Source organism: Anas platyrhynchos, chromosome Z (assembly GCF_047663525.1).
Source record: "Anas platyrhynchos isolate ZD024472 breed Pekin duck chromosome Z, IASCAAS_PekinDuck_T2T, whole genome shotgun sequence".
NCBI lineage: Eukaryota > Metazoa > Chordata > Aves > Anseriformes > Anatidae > Anas > Anas platyrhynchos.
The window spans coordinates 43,768,817-43,786,575 of NC_092621.1; the positions used below are offsets into that span (position 1 = coordinate 43,768,817).

Below are 17,759 nucleotides of genomic sequence, written 5' to 3' on the forward strand. Positions count from 1 at the left end.
GGACTAGTAACTTAAAGTTAATATAATTTCCAAGGGGAAAGCTGTTGAGTGACTCATGTAGAGTATGTTGGAAGGTATTTGTGTATACATATATATATAATTGTTCAGCTACACAAATTTTCAAGCAATATAATTTAAATGGATTATTAAAGTTGAGCCCTGCCATTTGGCTGGTGATTGCTTTTATTTATTTATTTTTTATTTTCTTTTTATATGTCTGTCACTGTATTGAATTCATGACATATGTCCAGGTCTACTGGCTGCAGACCTGTTGTCTTTGCGTACGAAATACATGTTTTCACGTTGCAAAGAATACTTAGCACAGGTAACTGAAAAATTGGGACAGAAAGGCTTAAATTTTGAGTTACCAATGACTAGAACAGATGGAGAACACCTGTTATAGTAATTACAGGAACAGAAAGAGAAATCCAGGTCCTCTGGCACTACAGACCTCAGAGAAACTTTAGGCAATGCAAGTTGGTTAGACATTAATTTCAGTGCTAGGAGTAAGGAGTAGGGCCAGGTGCTAAACAAGTTGCTTTGATGATAGATCTTTTGAGAATTCTTTAATGCAGTGAATTACTGACTTGGCTATTAATGAATCAGCTTAGGTCTGTATATGATCCCCAGCAAAAGCCCCAGTGGAAAAATGTAAAACGTAAAGTGTAAGCAAAACTGTGCTCTATGCAATATGACTAAGGATTGACCCTTGACTTCAGTAGGAGTTATCTGAATGTTATGTTCATTTTTGCAAGCCAAAGATTGCAATATGCAATTGCAAACTAAGAAGAATATGGCTGGTGATTGAGGAATATGTCCTCACTACCGATCATAATGCATGATACTATAGTTCTTTTATACATATTTTTAAGCTATACAGTTTTCTAAAGCTCTAAAAGACATGCACAAGCTGTGTCAAGTAGAATCCAGTCCAAAAAAATACCAGTTAACAGTGACAGTCCTCTTCATTGTATGGATTGTTAATGGTGAAAAATGTGAATGGGAAACAACTAGAAGTATCATGCAGTGTATATTTTCCTGCAGAGTAGGATGGAAAATAATGCAATTGGTGAAGAAATGTGAATATAAAATATAGTAGAAATGGCAATTGCAAACCAAGCCCTTGACAATTGCATTAATGGTAATGCATTCCATTCCAGTTCATGGTGAAGTAAAAGGAGTTGGTCTGGTAGATCAAATATGGCTTTCGTTGCAAGACTGCGACAATGAAGGTGAGACGATAAAGCTATTTAGACTCCTAATCTATAAACAGCAAAGACTATGTTGTTTCTACATACACCTGGTGAATTTACAGAATTATTTCTTCATAGAACAAATGTGGTTGTAAAATACTACAGTTGTTTTGAGTTTAATTTTCAGGATATATATGTCCTGTATATATATGTATATAATCTATACATTTTTGATGTAAAAAATAAACATGAAGTCAAAATTGTGAAGATTTATTGATGAATCCTCAGTTCTGAATTCCATCTGAATTTGGGAAATTCTTTTTGTTTAAATTTCAGGATTCTGAATAGGCATTGAGAAAGATTTTATTCTATTGAAATATATGATAAATTGGGATGGATTAAATAATAGGATGAGAATGCAACTTACTATATTTTTTCATTACCATTATTTTTCATTTTCATTTCTTTTGTTCATTAGAAATACATTTTGAAGTAGAGCTTGGTAAGAATCCATTTGGTATAAGCAAACCCAGCTCTATATCTGGGGAAAAGGCCTAAATACCATGTTTAGACTAGTGTTTTTAGATGAGTGTTTTTTTTTTGTTTTGTTTTGTTGTTTTTTTTTTTTTTTAAATTTGCTAATGTTTTCAATCATCATCTTCTCATCTTCTTTTCCAGTCCAGACAAGAATAAAATCACAAGAGCTCTCAAATACCTGTTAATACGTTTTTCAGAGAGAATGTCAAAAATTGTTTTCTGTTCCATCAGTATTGATTCATGGCACCAAGCATAAATAATTAGAACAGGCCAAATACCAAGCTTTTGTGTCTTCCATTAACAAAATTGGTACGATTATTTTGAAAGTTAATTAACTAGTTGCAATACAAACGCATTTCATGTAACTGACTCTCCCCTTCCATTCCATTGTACTTCAGGTAATCAGAAATAATTCAATTCTGTATTATCTGTTACGTAGTCTCCCTGGAAAGTAGGTATAGTATGTAGTTTGTGTGTACTGTATAATTTCATCACTACTGTGGCAAAGTGCAGCAACTTTTGAGACTATGAATATGCCATCAAAGCAAATAGGACTAGGGTATTCTTTGGCCCCGAGGAAAAGGTGTACATAATGCCCATATATTTAAAAGTCTTTTCTCCATACTCCCTCAGAAATCTGGCCTCATCCATACTCTGTATTGTCAATAATTCCTAATCCATGCTTTGAATCATAGTGGGACATTGACTAGGAGAGTTCTATTTATCTTAGGCTGAAAAGGTGCTGTAATTAAGCGTAGATGAAAAAATTGTGGCTAGAAAAGAAGATACACACTAAAAGAAGGTTTTGGGCCTTTTTTTATTTTTCTTATTTACAAACATAGATATGTCCTGAGCAAGTTTTTGGCCTGTAGCTGCTGTTTGGATCTTTTTTTGCGTTGGCTCCCCATCTGAATTCACATGATTACTCTGTTCTAGTGGATTCATTTGTGTTCTAATTTGTACCAGCCTTTCCCTGCAAAATATATGATAGAAATACCTCTTGGAGTGGGTTTCTTTGGTTGGATAGCAGGACACAAGGCTGGTCCACATGTGCGGAAAGACTGATTTTGTTGCTGTTTCTACAGCTTGGGAAGTTAGGATTGTGATGCATCAGTGTTAGCAGATAGATAGTATCCAAAAAGGATATATAGCACATCTAGCATGCTGTGTAGTGGACTAGGCTGAGAAACCCAACAACTTCAGTTGCAGGAACAGAATATCAAAAAAGAACACAGTCTTACACACAGTGTAAGTGAGTACACTTACTTGCTAATAGACTCTGCTGGCAGTTAAGGCAATAAGCAACTAAACAGTACCGTTATAGACTCATGTCTAATTTATTTCATGTTAACTAAGTTTATAATTACACTGTATCAGTTAGTAAAACTGTTTACTTACTCCCATACAAAAGTGGCTAAGTCTTCAGATGGGGCTTTTTTGCTTTACTTTAGGTGCAATTAGCCTGTTAAATACAGTAAGTATTTAATTCTGTCAGAAAGGTGCCAGAGGTAGTATTTATAAATACAAAGAGTAGGAGCTTCCCTTTTTCCCCAAGACAATTTTGCAGTACCATTCTCCCCTTTGTTCTTTGCTGCATCCTGTGAAGAGTGCTTCTTTGAATGGAGACCCATTTTGTGCACATGTAAAGCTGAGAACAGAACAAAGCAAACCAAGGACAAACAGGAGTAAGAACAAATTATTTTCACTTTGGTTCCAAACAACTGTTCTTCAGGAGACTCAGACAGCTTTATGTAGTACTGAGCTGTGCAGTGTTTTTCATTTAAAATACTCTCCATCTTCAGTGTCTGTGATGAACCACCAGAACATTCACAGGCAAGCAGTGTCCTCAAGTGTGATTCCAATTTAATGCAGTACCTGTGGAGACAGGAAAATCCCTGTAGCATTATAAGTGATGCAAGATCTCAATGTACATGTATATGCTTAAGAAATGTGTGCCAGACTTTGGGATGGCTTTTCTGGGCTATAAATACGGACTGTGAGGTTCACAAGGAACTGTCCTGTGTGTCATCCTTATCTGCCCTCAAAGCTCCTGTGATGCTTGGAGGAGGACAAATGTGCGTAAGGTTCAGTGGAAGACTACTGTCAGTTTGTCTCTTCCCTGCCCTGTAGCAAAAGGATTTGTGGTAAGAGTTAAGGATATTTGTTTTTTCCTTGTGGGAACTGTGTCTTCATTTTTTTACCAGGAGAGAATTTGTGGGGTGAAATACTTGAACCACAGTTGTATCAAAGTGTGGCAGTGATTTCTTGCCCTGAGGCCTTCAGGTCTGCAAAAGATGAAGGAAGAAAAGATGCACAGAAATGATGTAGAAGTGTTCATGAAGCAAAACAATGACTAGGCTAGCTAGAATTTGTCTCTTGGCTGTTTGCTCTCAGTCCATTATCCTAATCATTGACCGTGCTACGTCTCAATAGCATTTGCACAGATCGGATTTTATAAGGAAGATCATTAACTGCCACATGGAAGTTGTTGAATGATAATAAATGTAAGGAGAGATAGCTGAGATTAATGGAGTAAAAGAAAGAGAGCTGTTTTACTAGATGCAGCCAGTGATTAGTACATACGTCTTGTAAGAAGCATTCAGACTTCACAGTCTCAAGCTAAAATGTCATAGAAAGGAAACTGGAGAATTGTTCAATAACAACTATGAGGCCTATAATGATCAAAGAAGTTGAAATTATTGTAAGGCAACAGTAAGCAAAATAATCCCATTATAAATGAATATACATGTACATGATATAGTTCCATAACGCTTACTGTACTAGAATAAGCAACATTTTTCCCTTATTCTAACCTGCCTTGCCAGTTTAAGTCAAAAGGCCATGTAGCGAAAATGTGGAATATCTATTTATCCTTGGAATTATGCAAACTTAAGTGATGATAGAGTTGACTTAAATATTCAGGTACAGTCAGACAGAATGGTTTTGAAGTTGACTGATTCTGTTTTTCAAAGGGGTAAAACATCATTATGCTATGTCCTTCATGTTCTCTGATCTTTCTTTTTTGTGGCTGTACACTGGCACTTGTCAAAAGTGCATCTGTGTAGTAGCATTTCTGTATTTTATATGCATACCAATGAGTATATTAAACAGAAATGCAGGGGATGTCATAACATAAACAGCCTTTTTTCTTAACTGCTTTGACTTTTCAAGTACTTGCAGAAAGCTTGGAGAAAATGTTCCTTGATGTATTGATTGATCTCTCAGGCATACAGTGTTTCATGCAAATGAAGTGTAAAATAACCTGCAGACATCTATGTTTTAAAATGTGTGCAGATAGTAATTGTTACGCCCTTTCCTGAGAAGTGGGTTTCTATTAATGTGCATTTTCTAAGGTTCTATGGGGAGCTGCTGTTTCTGCAGAGCTTTTGAGTCTGAATGGTTGCTTATTCATATTCTTTCTTTTCACTTTAAGCTGCACCTGAATTAAAAGCTGAGCAAAATAAATGCACTGACTAGCTCTGAGCACTGGTGTTTTGAGCCTCAGGTTTTAATGTCCTTGACTGTCACTAATCAATAGCAAGCAAAGCAACCACAGCATCAGAAGTAGAGATGTAAAAGGAGATGCCTGTTAGATACTGTGCTGGAAGACATGAGGGTAATGATTCTCTTTGAGAAAGATGCAATATTTTCTTCTTAAGAGTGCTGACTACAAAGGTTTCATTTTCAACTGGCTGCTTGGAAAATAAGCACACCTTCCAATGTATCATACAAGGAAATAAAATAAAAATTCCAAATCAGACAAAGGGAAAAACAGATTAAAATATTAACTGATATTAACCGATTAAAATATTGGCAATGTAGGAGAATCTTAGCCCCAAATATCTTTGGCCTCTAAAATTTGGAGTAGACAGGTCAAGTTTTACTATCTCTTGGTCCTAACTCGTTTCACACAGAACAGCTTTATAGGGTCCTTTAGTAAAGTACATATAATACTGTTTGACCCCCTTACTCATTTTATGAACTTGCAGATCAATGAAACAAACTATTAAGTAGATTGAATGATGCCTAAAACACTAATATTAATGGCTTCAATTTTATTAAGCCCATTTAAAAATCTTATACAGGTAGCAGCATCCATGAAATGACAAACTATGTATCCTTACCTACACAGCATAAATTTAAACATTAGAGAAAAGCTAGTGATAGTGGAAAAGAAATCTTTTCCTAACACTGTAGTAATCTGAAGAACTACAAAGGAGAGCAAACACTCTTTTAAGTTTTGGTTTAATATAAATAATCCTGAAGTTAATATGATATGTTGATATATTGGTGAGGCCTCACCTCAAGTACTGTGTTCAGTTTTGGGCTCCTCACTACAAGAAGGACATCAAGGTGCTTGAGCAAGTCCAGAGAAGGGCGACGAAGCTGGTGAGGGGTCTGGAGAACAAGTCTTATGAGGCTGAGGGAGCTGGGATTGTTTAGCCTGGAGAAGAGGAGGCTCAGGGGCAATATTATTGCTCTGTATAGGTACCTTTAAGGAGGCTGTAGCAAGGTGGAGATTGGTCTATTCTCTCACGTGCCCAGTGATAAAACGAGGGGGAATGGTCTAAGGTTATGCCAAGGGAGGTTGGATATTAGGAAGAACTTCTTTACCAAAAGGGTTGTTAGGCATTGGAATGGGCTGCCCAGGGAAGTGGTTGAGTCAACATCACTGGAGGTCTTCAAACGACATTTAGATGTACAGCTTAGTGATATGGTTTAGTGGAGGACTTCTTAGTGTTAGGTCAAAGGTTGGACTTGGTGATCTTGGAGGTCTCTTCCAACCTAGACGATTCTGTGATTCTGTGATTCTGTTATTCTGTGATTATTGCCTACTGACTTCCTATTTTTGTAAGCAGACAGAGTAAGAGCATCAAGATTCTTTATCTTGATGTACAACTTCATGGTGTAAGCTTGTTAATCTCTTCTGGTCCTAGTTTTTCCAATTATTAAGTAAAATAAGCCACTGGAAAATATTATCTGGAAAAAAAAGTACTGATGTGAAATCGAGATCCACATTTTCTGGAATTCCTGGCCCTCTAGTAAGTTAGAGCGCGTCCCTCTCTGTATATTTAGCTTTTAGGTTTTCCTTTGTTTGTCTTCTATTCATGCTTTTATCTTTAGGTGAAAAGAATAATAGATAAGTACATCATTACAGCTCTTAATGATGTAAATGAAAAGTACTATTTTAGTGTCTCATGGAGTAAAAGCATTGTTTAGAAATAAAGTCGTGTTATATGTTTATGTTACAGCTGTGCTCTGAAACACAAGGTAGTATCGAGTGTAGTGCATACAAAATTCTGAAGGAGAAGTATGGTTTTCTTCAAAGAATTTTATCTTCTGTTGTTGCATAGGGATTGCTCTAATGAGGCAAGACTATTCTTCTTTGTGCAATAAACATTTTACAGAAATCTCTCCAGGAGCCTTTCCTTGTTTTCCAATAAAAATGAGGTGACATTTTGTCCTCATTTTGCCACTGCATTAGCCTACGCTGCTCTTTGAAGCAGTGGCTCAGATCCAAGAAAACAAATAAAACTAGGAATTAATTATTTAACTTAATTTTCTATTTGAAATCAGAAACGGACAAACTTGAGAAGAATACTTTTTTGTATAATTCAGCTACATCCTCTCTTTACTTTCTTATTTCCACTCAGCAATTTGAGCTTTCTCCTTATAAATCACTGTTCATTTTAAAAGACCAGAGATGTATGTCATGTTATTCTTGATTGCTTCCAAGATGGGAAAAGTAAAAATAATAATTTTTTTTTTTTTTTCCCAAAATGCTCTGTTTGGATGAAAGCCCCACATGCTCAGGGATAAACCATATGTACTCTCTGCTTAGGATAAACCATATATACTTGGTGAAGAGATTAAGTGTAACAAAATGTAGGAACTTTTACCTGAACAACTTTTCTTCCACTTGTGCCTTCCCTTGAGTACCCGAGTTTACATATGTGAACTCTGAATTTATGCAACTCCAGATATTTATAGGCATATTTAGAGAGTGGGATATGAGTAAATTAAACTTGGTTGTAAATTCAGTTACGTCATCATTACAGGAAATTTTTATTTACTCTGGCAGATTTTAGATGAGGTTCATAATGATCAAGAAAGTTTGCCTGCAGACCTCCAATTTACGTACAGCTCATCAGAATGTATCTTTTCATATCCAATCAGAGTACAAAGAATCTCAGGCAACTAAAATTTATACTATTGCTTTGTGGAGAAATTCAAAAAAGACTGTGTCGTAATATTTTCCTTTCCGACTGATGTAGGTGTAGGCTTATAGAAAACATGACCTATGGCAAGGAACAGGATCATGGTTTTTCAGGGCAGGTAGAAATTGAGCTGATGGATGTCTGGATATCTCCATAACAGTGATATTCCCAAATATGACAATGAAATGCATTAGATATTTTGATGCCATTAAATATTTTGATGCCATTTAGATATCTTGATGCCATTAACTGTTCAAACATTGTGATGGTTAAAGGAGGAAGAAGTGATTTATTTGCATATAAGAATGGTGTTTATGACTGGCTCTTCTTTCAGAATGAGTTGAGTATGTATAAATATATGGCATTTTTTGGCAGTTACGCTTTTATTTTGTGAACCATGAGATTTTTAGTATAATGAATAGAAAAGCTAAAACTAAATGGTCTTAAAAGCGTTTTACCCAGCTCTCAATGAGAATAGACTTAGGAAGTTACAGATCAGCTAGCATCTGAGTGACATATTTACAAAGCTCATGAGATAGTTGGCTGTGGTACTTCCAGAAAGCAAACCGTGGGATAAAAAATATATTAAAAAATTGTCATAGTTGGCTCAGCTGGATCTATATTAATAGCATAAATCATGCTACCCTTTATTTAGCACATGCTCTTTGGGAGAGAGCAATTAAATTTTGTGTCCCCAAAATAGTATATTGCAAAATCACTGTTTGCTTTAAGACTAATAATGAATACAAATTTGTTTTAAGACTAATAATGAATTCAGAACTCTCTGAATGATAAACTGATATTGAACTAAACTATCAGTATGTTAGGGCTTAAACTACTTTGTATTTTCTTTATTATGTTCAAGACATTTGCATCTGAGAGAGACAGATACATAATGTTCCCTCAAAGGATGAATGAAGTTCTGTCATTCTTTGTACAGGGGAGATGCTTTTTTCTCTTTTCCACTTTTATTTTGAGTTTTTTATTTTTATTCTTCTGTGTACTTTCCTCTGCAAGGCTGAGTGGCAGCTTACATAACGGCATTTTTTTTAAAACTAATATTAAACTCAGAATCCAGTGCCCCGGCAGCAACTCAGGCTTTGCCTCAACCTGTCTAACAGACTCCTTTGAACTCTGAGAAGCCAGATGAGAGGCTGGCAGTTAGGACACAACAAATCATCTTATAAATACCCACTGCCCATAATATTTTGCTTCTATTAGCTCAATTACTCCAAATAGTCAGAGAGCTAGTGTACAAATTAAGTCTATATTGCCTGCTGCTTAATGGGTTTGTAGATTTTTTACTTCCCCTGGAACCATTTTTGAAGCACTCCTGTTCAATTTCCACGTTTATTTGGTGGTGGTGTTGTTTTTCCCCAGTCCTTTTTCTTTACTCCATTTCACTTGTGTCCTGTCAGAGCCACTACCCCAACCCCCAGATTCTGTATATCTGTGTTCTTTTCTTTTCTACATACTTCACCTTTTTGCTTTCTGTCTTTCTGTGGATTAAGTCAATACTGTTTCCTTTCCATTCCTCTTCCTCTTCTCCTTCCCCTTTCCTTTATTTTTTTTTTCTACACAAAAATGAAAGCCTGAAACTTCAGTTCACTTTCATTAGACGGTTCATTACACTCTAAAGAAGATTTTTATTTTTATTTTTTTGGTCAGGAACAGGGAACATGTGAGAAATGTGAAAGAAATAGAAGGGCCAGATTTTTAAAATTGGAAGAATACTTTTGTTTTTAGAGGGTTTTGGTTGGGGCACTCAAAAGGAATTCAACTGGTCTCCTACATCTTGGATGCATGTCCTAGCCACTAGATATTTAGAACAAGTGTGATAACTCTGTGTGTTTGTAAATTGTGCCTTGGTTTCCACTGGAGAACAGCCATTGCATGTGGCCTGAAGTGTAGTTTGACTACATTTATGTAAATTAATAAGCCCCTGTATATAGTTGTTCTAGTTATACTGATTCTGGCTTGGAAAAAATAAGTTATTGCTAAGTGGAATGTCCTGTTACTTTTGACTCTATGTTAGAATAGAGTAGATAGTAGGTGTTTGTGCACTCTATGTTAGAATAGAGTAGATAGTAGGTGTTTGTGCACATGAACACTCAGACAGATTTGTAGACTGAGTTATGAATTTATGAATCTTTCATTTAAGAGGTATATTTCTTGTGTTTAATCCTCATGCCTTCAACAGGACTTGTAGTACTCCCTTGTGGCCTTGTTGACTTGCAGACTGCTTAGGACCTAGGTCTGACTCTCATTCCATAATAGTTGTTTTCAGCATCACTGATGACTAGAAGAGTTACTAATATACTGTTGTGGTTTAACCCAGCCGGCAGCTAAACACCACACAGCTGTTTGCTCACCCTACCCCCTCCTGCTCTGGGATGGGGGAGAGAAATGGGAAAGTGAAGCCTGTGGGTTGAGATAAAGACATTTTATTAAGACAGGGAAATAATAATAACAATAATAATAATAACAATAATGATTGTAATAGTACTAAGAATAATAATGTGTACAAAACAAGTGATGCATAATGCAATTGCTCACCACCCACTGACCGATGCCCAGCCTAACCCCGAGCAGTTCGGCCCACCCACCCCAGCTAGCCACCCCTATATATTGTTTAGCATGATGTCAGATGGAATACCCCTTTGGCCAGTTCAGGTCAGCTGTTCTGGGTCTGTCCCCTTCCAGCTCTTGCTGCACCCCCAGCCTGCCCGCTGGCAGGACAGAGCAAGAAGCTGAAATGTCCTTGGCTTAGTGTAAGCACTGCTCTGCAACAATTAAAACATCAGCATGTTATCAGCACTCTTCTCATCCTAATCCAAAACATAGCACTCTACCAGCTACTAGGAGGAAAATTAACTCTGTCCTAACTGAAACCAGGACATATACAGATGGCAGTTAAGAATGTAAGTGGACTTTTTCCCTACCTGTGTTTTGCATATTAGTAACAGTTCATCGATTAAGAACTTTTCAAATGAAAATTCAGAAGTGAAATTAAACACAACAGTCTGATTTCACTGTGATTGCACCAGACCAGATAAGGAACAAACTAAAAGTCCAGAAGGCTTTCAGTTGCGATGATGTGCCTTGGTGTCAAAAGTATGGCATAGATGTGTGCTATGTAAATACATATTTTTTCCTTTGACTTAGTTTTCAAGAATGTACACAGTCTCACAGATTTAGGAAACCAAAGTTCCACATAGGAGAATTCTGCAAGGCCTAGGAACTTTGAAGGAAAGGTAGCAGCCATGCAGTAGCTTTCAATGCTCTACTGCCAAAACTGTGATGATACGCTTTTTCCCTCTAAACCTTAACTTCCATACCTCCTTCAGAAAAATACCATGGACATAACTATTAACTACAGTGACTTAGTAAAAATACTTCAGAAAAGCCCAGAAAAAATGGCCACCATTGTACAGCCTCTAGAGATAGATCCTCAATCTTTCTCGAACTCTGTTAGACATGGTTTGCTACGTGTATATGCCATGCAGGTCAACTTCACAAGTGTGCATTTTTCTTGACATCATAGTAGACTTTTATTATATTTATGTCTGTTAATTAGCCAGGTCTCTTCGTTTTGTGTTGATTACTTAAACTGAACCTTATCAATTGTCAGAGAAAAGGAATTTTGACACACCACTTTGGCAATGTGCAGTGGCTCAAAACTAGCATGATCAGCTTCTGAATGTGCCATTACCTACGTCCAGGGTGGAAGTACTAGGAGTGCCTCTAGGTTAAAACAAGCAAGAATTGCAATGCAAATAAGTTAGTCATTGTTACTTAATTACTAACAGTCAAATCCAATTTCTCTTGAAACTGATAGCAAAAGTCATATTGACTTGAGGCAAATCAAGATCTGGCCCTGAATTGTTAAAGTGCTATGGGATATACTTAAGCTTTCAGTTCTTTATAAATACTGAGAATTTACTAAAACAAGGTAAAAAACAAACAAACAAAAAACAATATATATATATTATGGAGTTTACATTTACAGGTTTATAGTACAACTCACATGTTTTTGTTTTTTCCAAATGTCATTAGAACAAGTAATGGTGACTGTGAACAATGATGTACATAATAACTCAACTGCATCAGATAACAACAGACTGGGTAAGACAATGCTGCTCCAGGAAGTATTTATGTTATAGAGTCAGATAGTTTTATTTCACTCAGGGCCAAACATAATTTTCTTTAATGTTCTTAGCCTTAGATGGTAAGGTAAAGTCTGAGGGTTAGGTGCATATGTTTTTTCCTTTGTCTAAATTAGAATGTGACCGAGGGGTTTTGCACTTCAATGTGCCATTGTATTTAGGTGTTGATTGTTTCCCCAGTTTAGTTTTTTTTTTTCTTTCTTTCTTTTTTTTTTTCCCCAGCCATTATAGAGCTATTTGATATCATTAAGAGCAGGAACCTGTTTGGAGCGGGCAGAGAAAATAATCTGCATGACCTAAAGCATAAAACAAAGATTACAGAGTAACCTGGCATTTCACTTACAGTAACTCTGTGATATCGCTGTGTTCTTCACTTGGTTGACGGACCAGGCCAAAGACAGATAACTTAATTGTGCACCCAGGCTTGTTCACCATAGGCCTTTGTGCAAAGTATGTTCATCTGCCCATGCAAATTACAGCCCTTGGTTGAAGAATGCTAGATTGATTATATTACAGCTTGATATGAACATCTGAAAATGTTAAAGACAAATGGGTAATATGCCTTATGCATTTTGAATTAATGAACAAAATCCTTGGCCACAAGATAGAGTTAATGTTGTCATTTTCATACATTCATGAACCCGTTTTATTTGACATTTTATGTATGCTTTAAATGCATTTTATGTTTATGTGTTTGATTGCCAAGTTTTCATTTGTGTTTGGGCTTTTGTATTAATTTTTCTTTGACTTTTTCTCATAGCATGATTTCTCATATTTTATTTTGTTTCTTTTAGGTTTTGTTTTATTTCATAAGATCCCACTGGATGGGTAAATGAAATAAGGAAAAGATGAGAGAGGGGCTGTTGAGCTTGTTGTGGAAGCTGTATGCTGCACACTAGGGAGTGGACAGTGTTCTTGTGCAGTGACGTGCCACCTCCCTTGGACTTCTCTTTTAGACATTGGTTGTGTTTGGAGAATTCTAGCAGTACATTCAAGTCAGTAGCTGTTTTTGCAAGAGCAGGGTGAAGCCAAGCCCTGAGGCAGCTATAAAACTCAAGAAAGTCCAGAAATAAGCTATCACACTCTTCCCTATTGCCTTGTCCTTGCTGTGTCTTCAATATGACATTGAGATGAAATTACATTACATTGTGTCCTATGCCAATTTTTTTCTGTTTGAACTTAACTGGAAAGATGTTGTTTTTATAAATAATATTTATCAAAGGTGAACTGCAAAGCTGCATTTATTTTATTGCATAAGTGGCTCGTAAAACTCTTCCACAAAAAAATTAAGTGTGCGAATCTGTTGATTTCAATGGGAATACTGACATATGACAGGATATGGCCTTAAATGCTAAACACTAAATTGCAGAGTTGGCCATATAAGTTATATTTATGCATGTGGTTCCACTGACTTTACCAAGAAGAGGCAGAGTATAAGCATAAGCTATATGGATTAAGAGGGCAATTCTGCTCATCAATGCTTTTTTTTGTTTTGAACTAGTGCCATTGCTTACACATTCAGTTAGACCATGATTATGCAATGTAGTCCTTAAGTTTGGGGAAGTGTAAGTCTTTACTAGACTGGAATGCCGATTCTGAAACAAGAGCAAGAATAACACTATACAGTTGGTCTTTCAGACTGTATACTTAGATGTACATTTCAGTTACAGTACATACAGTTCAGTATGCTGTCCTCTGAGGAGAGTTTACTAGAATGAGAAAAACTAGTGAAAGTACAAACATTTTGCAAGAACAGGGATGCATTTGAGCATAATAGTAGACACTTATTTTCATGCTATTTACTTATGAAGTCCTGAGTTTATAACTTTATCTTTTCAGTTTAAGGAATCATTATAAGAAAGGTGAAGTTTCTGTTTTTTATTTTCTGAAAGTTTCTTATGAAAACTAGCACCAAAAAAAATGAGATAGATGCATGTATTTCTATGAATTCTGATTTGATTACATTTCAGAGCTTTTCACCTTTTAATTTAATTTTTTAATTCCTTAAAACAAACAATAAGACATGAGATGATATTTTGTCTCTCTCTTTTTTTTTTTTTTCCCTGTGCGTGGGTTTGCTTTTTAATTTCAGCCATTTTCACTCTTCCATTGAAACAATGTTGTCAACATCAATGGCTTTCTAAAGCATACACTATCCCTTTCTTTCTGCAATAGTGTATATTTAATCTTTTAATCTCTCTTTTTTTTTTTTTTTTTTTTTTTCTGGTGTCGACCCTTTTGTTCTTTCTCCACATACTTACTCTCTTTTTGCCTTTTAAGACTCAGTCCTTTTCTTATGTTTTCATCAGTCTCTGACATCCAAGTTTTTTCTTCCTGCTGTGGTCAAATTTTGGAAATAATGTCATTAGTCAAGAAATATGTCCACATATGCATTCTTCTGAGTCTATGTATTAAGATACTTTCACTTGTCATTGGCTATGCAGTTGGCTATGTTTTTTGTTTTGTTTTGTTTTGTTTTGTTTTGTTTTTTTTCTTTTTCCAAAATCTGTTCCAAAGATGTGTTCTCTCCACATTAAAGAAGACGGTAGAGCTGGAAGTCTACTGATGACCTAAGAATCACAGTGTCTTTGTCACCCTGTACATAACATGGTGATTTGGGAAAGGATGGCAGCTATTAAAGATATCCATCATACTCCCTGTTTGAAGTTAGATGTCAACAAGTGTTCTGCTTTTCCTCAGAAAAAAATATTGGGAATACCTTTTTTTTTCTTCCCTATGTCTATATGGAAATAATCTTAGTTTAGGGAGATATCTTCTCCTGAGATACTGATTCTCCTGTAACTTTCTTTTAATTATTTTATTCTCAAATTTCTAGCTTACCTGGGGATCTCTCTCTCTTTTGAAATAACAGCCAATGACATTGAGCAGAATGTAAACCAACAGAGAATCATTTAGATCAGCAATTTTTGAACTAAAGTCAGTGGAGTTACATCAGATATAAGTTGGATCATAAGCAGAGCTTCACCCAGTAGCACAGATTCCAGTCTTAAGTTATGTGGGAAAAGTCAGCTTATTTGAGTTATGTATTCACAATTTTTTGCCAAATAAATGAGGTGAGAATCTGATCCTTTTTCTTTTGGCAGGGAAAAGACAGACTTGGAGAGTTGGAATTTAGCAGATAATTTTTGAAATATTTCATTTTAAAAGGTAGTTCTTTCTGATTCATAATATTTATATGCATAAATGTGCACAGTTATTGTTGCATATTTTTGTTGTAACTTATTTTGTAGCACTTTGCAGTTCATCTTTATGACATAGGAGTAGTTTTGACCTTCAAGTGTACTGACCTTCAGCATGTACTGACACAATATGTTGGATTTTATGTAATCATGGAGGAAACTTTAATAAACCACAACTGATTTATGCACCAGTGAAATATATATTTTTATATATTGTAGAATATCCTTCTTACATATTTTGTATTATATCTTTTATATTAGCCACTCAGTGCACTATTACTTCATGCAGATATTCACAGAACCTTATGAATTACAGCACATGATTTGTTACTAATTGTATCTTAATACAGATGTTTAATGCTTGGTGGAAAAGACTATGTGTTCCTAAAATTGTTTGTTTTCAGTGTGTGGACAGAGTGCCTTAAAGCTAAGGGAGCTAAATTTCTATATTGGAAATTATAGTACCCACTAGCTCCTGTTTTTCAGCTTGATTGTAAGTGACATTGCTTGTAACTGTTGAGATTCTGATCTGCTCAAATGGTGTTAGTTTACAAAGGGCTCAGTTAATTACAAATTCCTGACCTCCTTAAAATAAAGTGAGACTCAAACTAAGAATCATGCAGGAACCATTAACATGGTAAAAATTGCTGAACATTGAGGATTTGATACTAAAAAGCTTTTATATTGTTTCACTGAGCAATAAAAAAGGCTATGAAATGTTTAAAGACAGAGTTTCTATTTTTTTCAATGTGCCAGACATGAAACTAAAATAAAAGCATATTTCTAATGTTCTGCTAGAAGGGATTTGTGCTCAATTTTACTTCAAATTGATGTTTAATATAGTCAGAGACATACTGAGATAAGCTGTGGGACAGTTTGAAGGGCAGATTAGTTGGGAGACTGGAGAGGAAGCAGTCGAGGGGTGAGCTTTGGTGTGGGGCAGGGCATGTAACCCAGGCTGTTAAAAAAAAAAAATCCTGTTAAATTTGGGGGAAGTGCCAGGTCTATATTGCACATGAGTGCATTGTTCCCAGGCGGAGCCTGGGGTATGTAATGTACTTGCTGCAGTTGCCTGTCATGTCAAGTGCGGTGGGGGACCTCAGGTTGGCTGTTCCTGCAGAAAAGTGCTTGGGGACCATGTCTTTTATTGATGGGAGTTATGGAGGTTGCTGTGACATATTTTTAATGTGTTTGGGTAGCAAGGCACTCCCCAGCCTTTCCACTGCCTTTGAGTACCAGCTGGATCTATCCCATACAGTGTGGAAAAGAGCCATTCATTTCAGCAGGAGCAAGATCCCTGGGGGCAGCAGACAATGCCAAGAAAATATGTGGACAACTAGTTGGAAACAATTCTACTTCAAATAACTCTCACGGGAATTGCTCTTTCTTTTTTGGCTGTGGTCTGAAGCACTCAAAATCCACTTCTTTTCTATGGTGCAGACACTCCCCTAAGCACTGTTCTTCAAAGACTAAAAGACTTACCGAAGTCTGACATGTAGGAATGACCAATGCACTTCTACTGGCTCTCTTGACAACAGTATTCATACAAAGGTCCTGCTTCTGCGACCTGGCTGTCCATGACATGCTGACTGTTAACCATCAGCATGAAGGACAGAACTTCTTATGCAGCTGTTTGAATTTTTGAAGATGTTCAAGTGGTTTGTAAAGTTGGAGGCCATTATCAGACAAATAGAAGAAGCATCCCTTCTGACATCATTTTAATTCAGCCCTTCTTTGTCTGTTGCATATTTAACATTTGCAATAATGTTGAATTTATTCTTGAATTGGGCAAGTAGCTTTTATGTTCATTGTACTTTCAAAAGGAAACCCCCAAAGTTTACCTGAACATATTTAGTACTTTCTTCTTCCTCATTGTACTCTCTGGTTTCTTCTCTTCTTTATAATTTTCAGCTGCAAAGTTCTCTCTTTCTTTCTCTTCTCTTTTTGAGAGACTTGAACTTCTTCCTTCTTGATGTGCAGCAAACTCTTCTCATTACAGTATATATGTGCAGGGTCTTCGAATACCCTTTTGAAGGGCTTTGCCAATGTGATGGTGTAAAATAGTCTAGATTATAATGTAGGCCCACGTTGTGTCATATTTTGTCATCTGATCTCTACAGCAAGAATTCATGGATGGTAGGACGTATTGAGAACTATAAATACAGTGTGGTAGGCATCTCAAAGAATATTGGTACTGTGTGTTTAACATGTTTCACTGCCCATTTCATTGTCCCACGTTCATGGAAATGTGTATCTCCAAGGTTTTGAAGCTGGCTTTCATTTCTTATGTGTTTCTTTTGTACATACAAATTAAATGAGGTGTTAAAATAACAAATGATTTATTAATTGGAAATAAATATAGCTATTTAATTCTACAAGCATGTAAATTATTTGACTGGACTTTTAAAAGAGGTTACTGCTTTTTAATCAAGCCTCAACATTAAC

At 36.1% G+C, this 17,759-nt stretch overlaps 1 protein-coding gene across 7 annotated transcripts in view; it reads left to right on the forward strand.

Annotated features, from left to right (window-relative positions):
- The window catches only part of NTRK2 (neurotrophic receptor tyrosine kinase 2), a 201,554-nt gene that overhangs the window by 78,230 nt on the left and 105,565 nt on the right, over window positions 1-17,759 (forward strand). For 3 of the 7 annotated variants that reach the window (XM_038170542.2, XM_038170543.2, XM_038170546.2), the window contains one exon: window positions 1,161-1,232. The exons of 2 other annotated variants lie outside the window; for them this stretch is intronic. In XM_038170542.2, coding sequence (XP_038026470.1) covers window positions 1,161-1,232 — 72 coding nt within the window. Of the gene's footprint in view, window positions 1-1,160; window positions 1,233-12,004; window positions 12,074-12,908; window positions 16,040-17,759 lie in introns of those variants that run through there. 2 more of the 7 variants (XM_038170547.2, XM_038170548.2) reach the window with 2 other exon arrangements.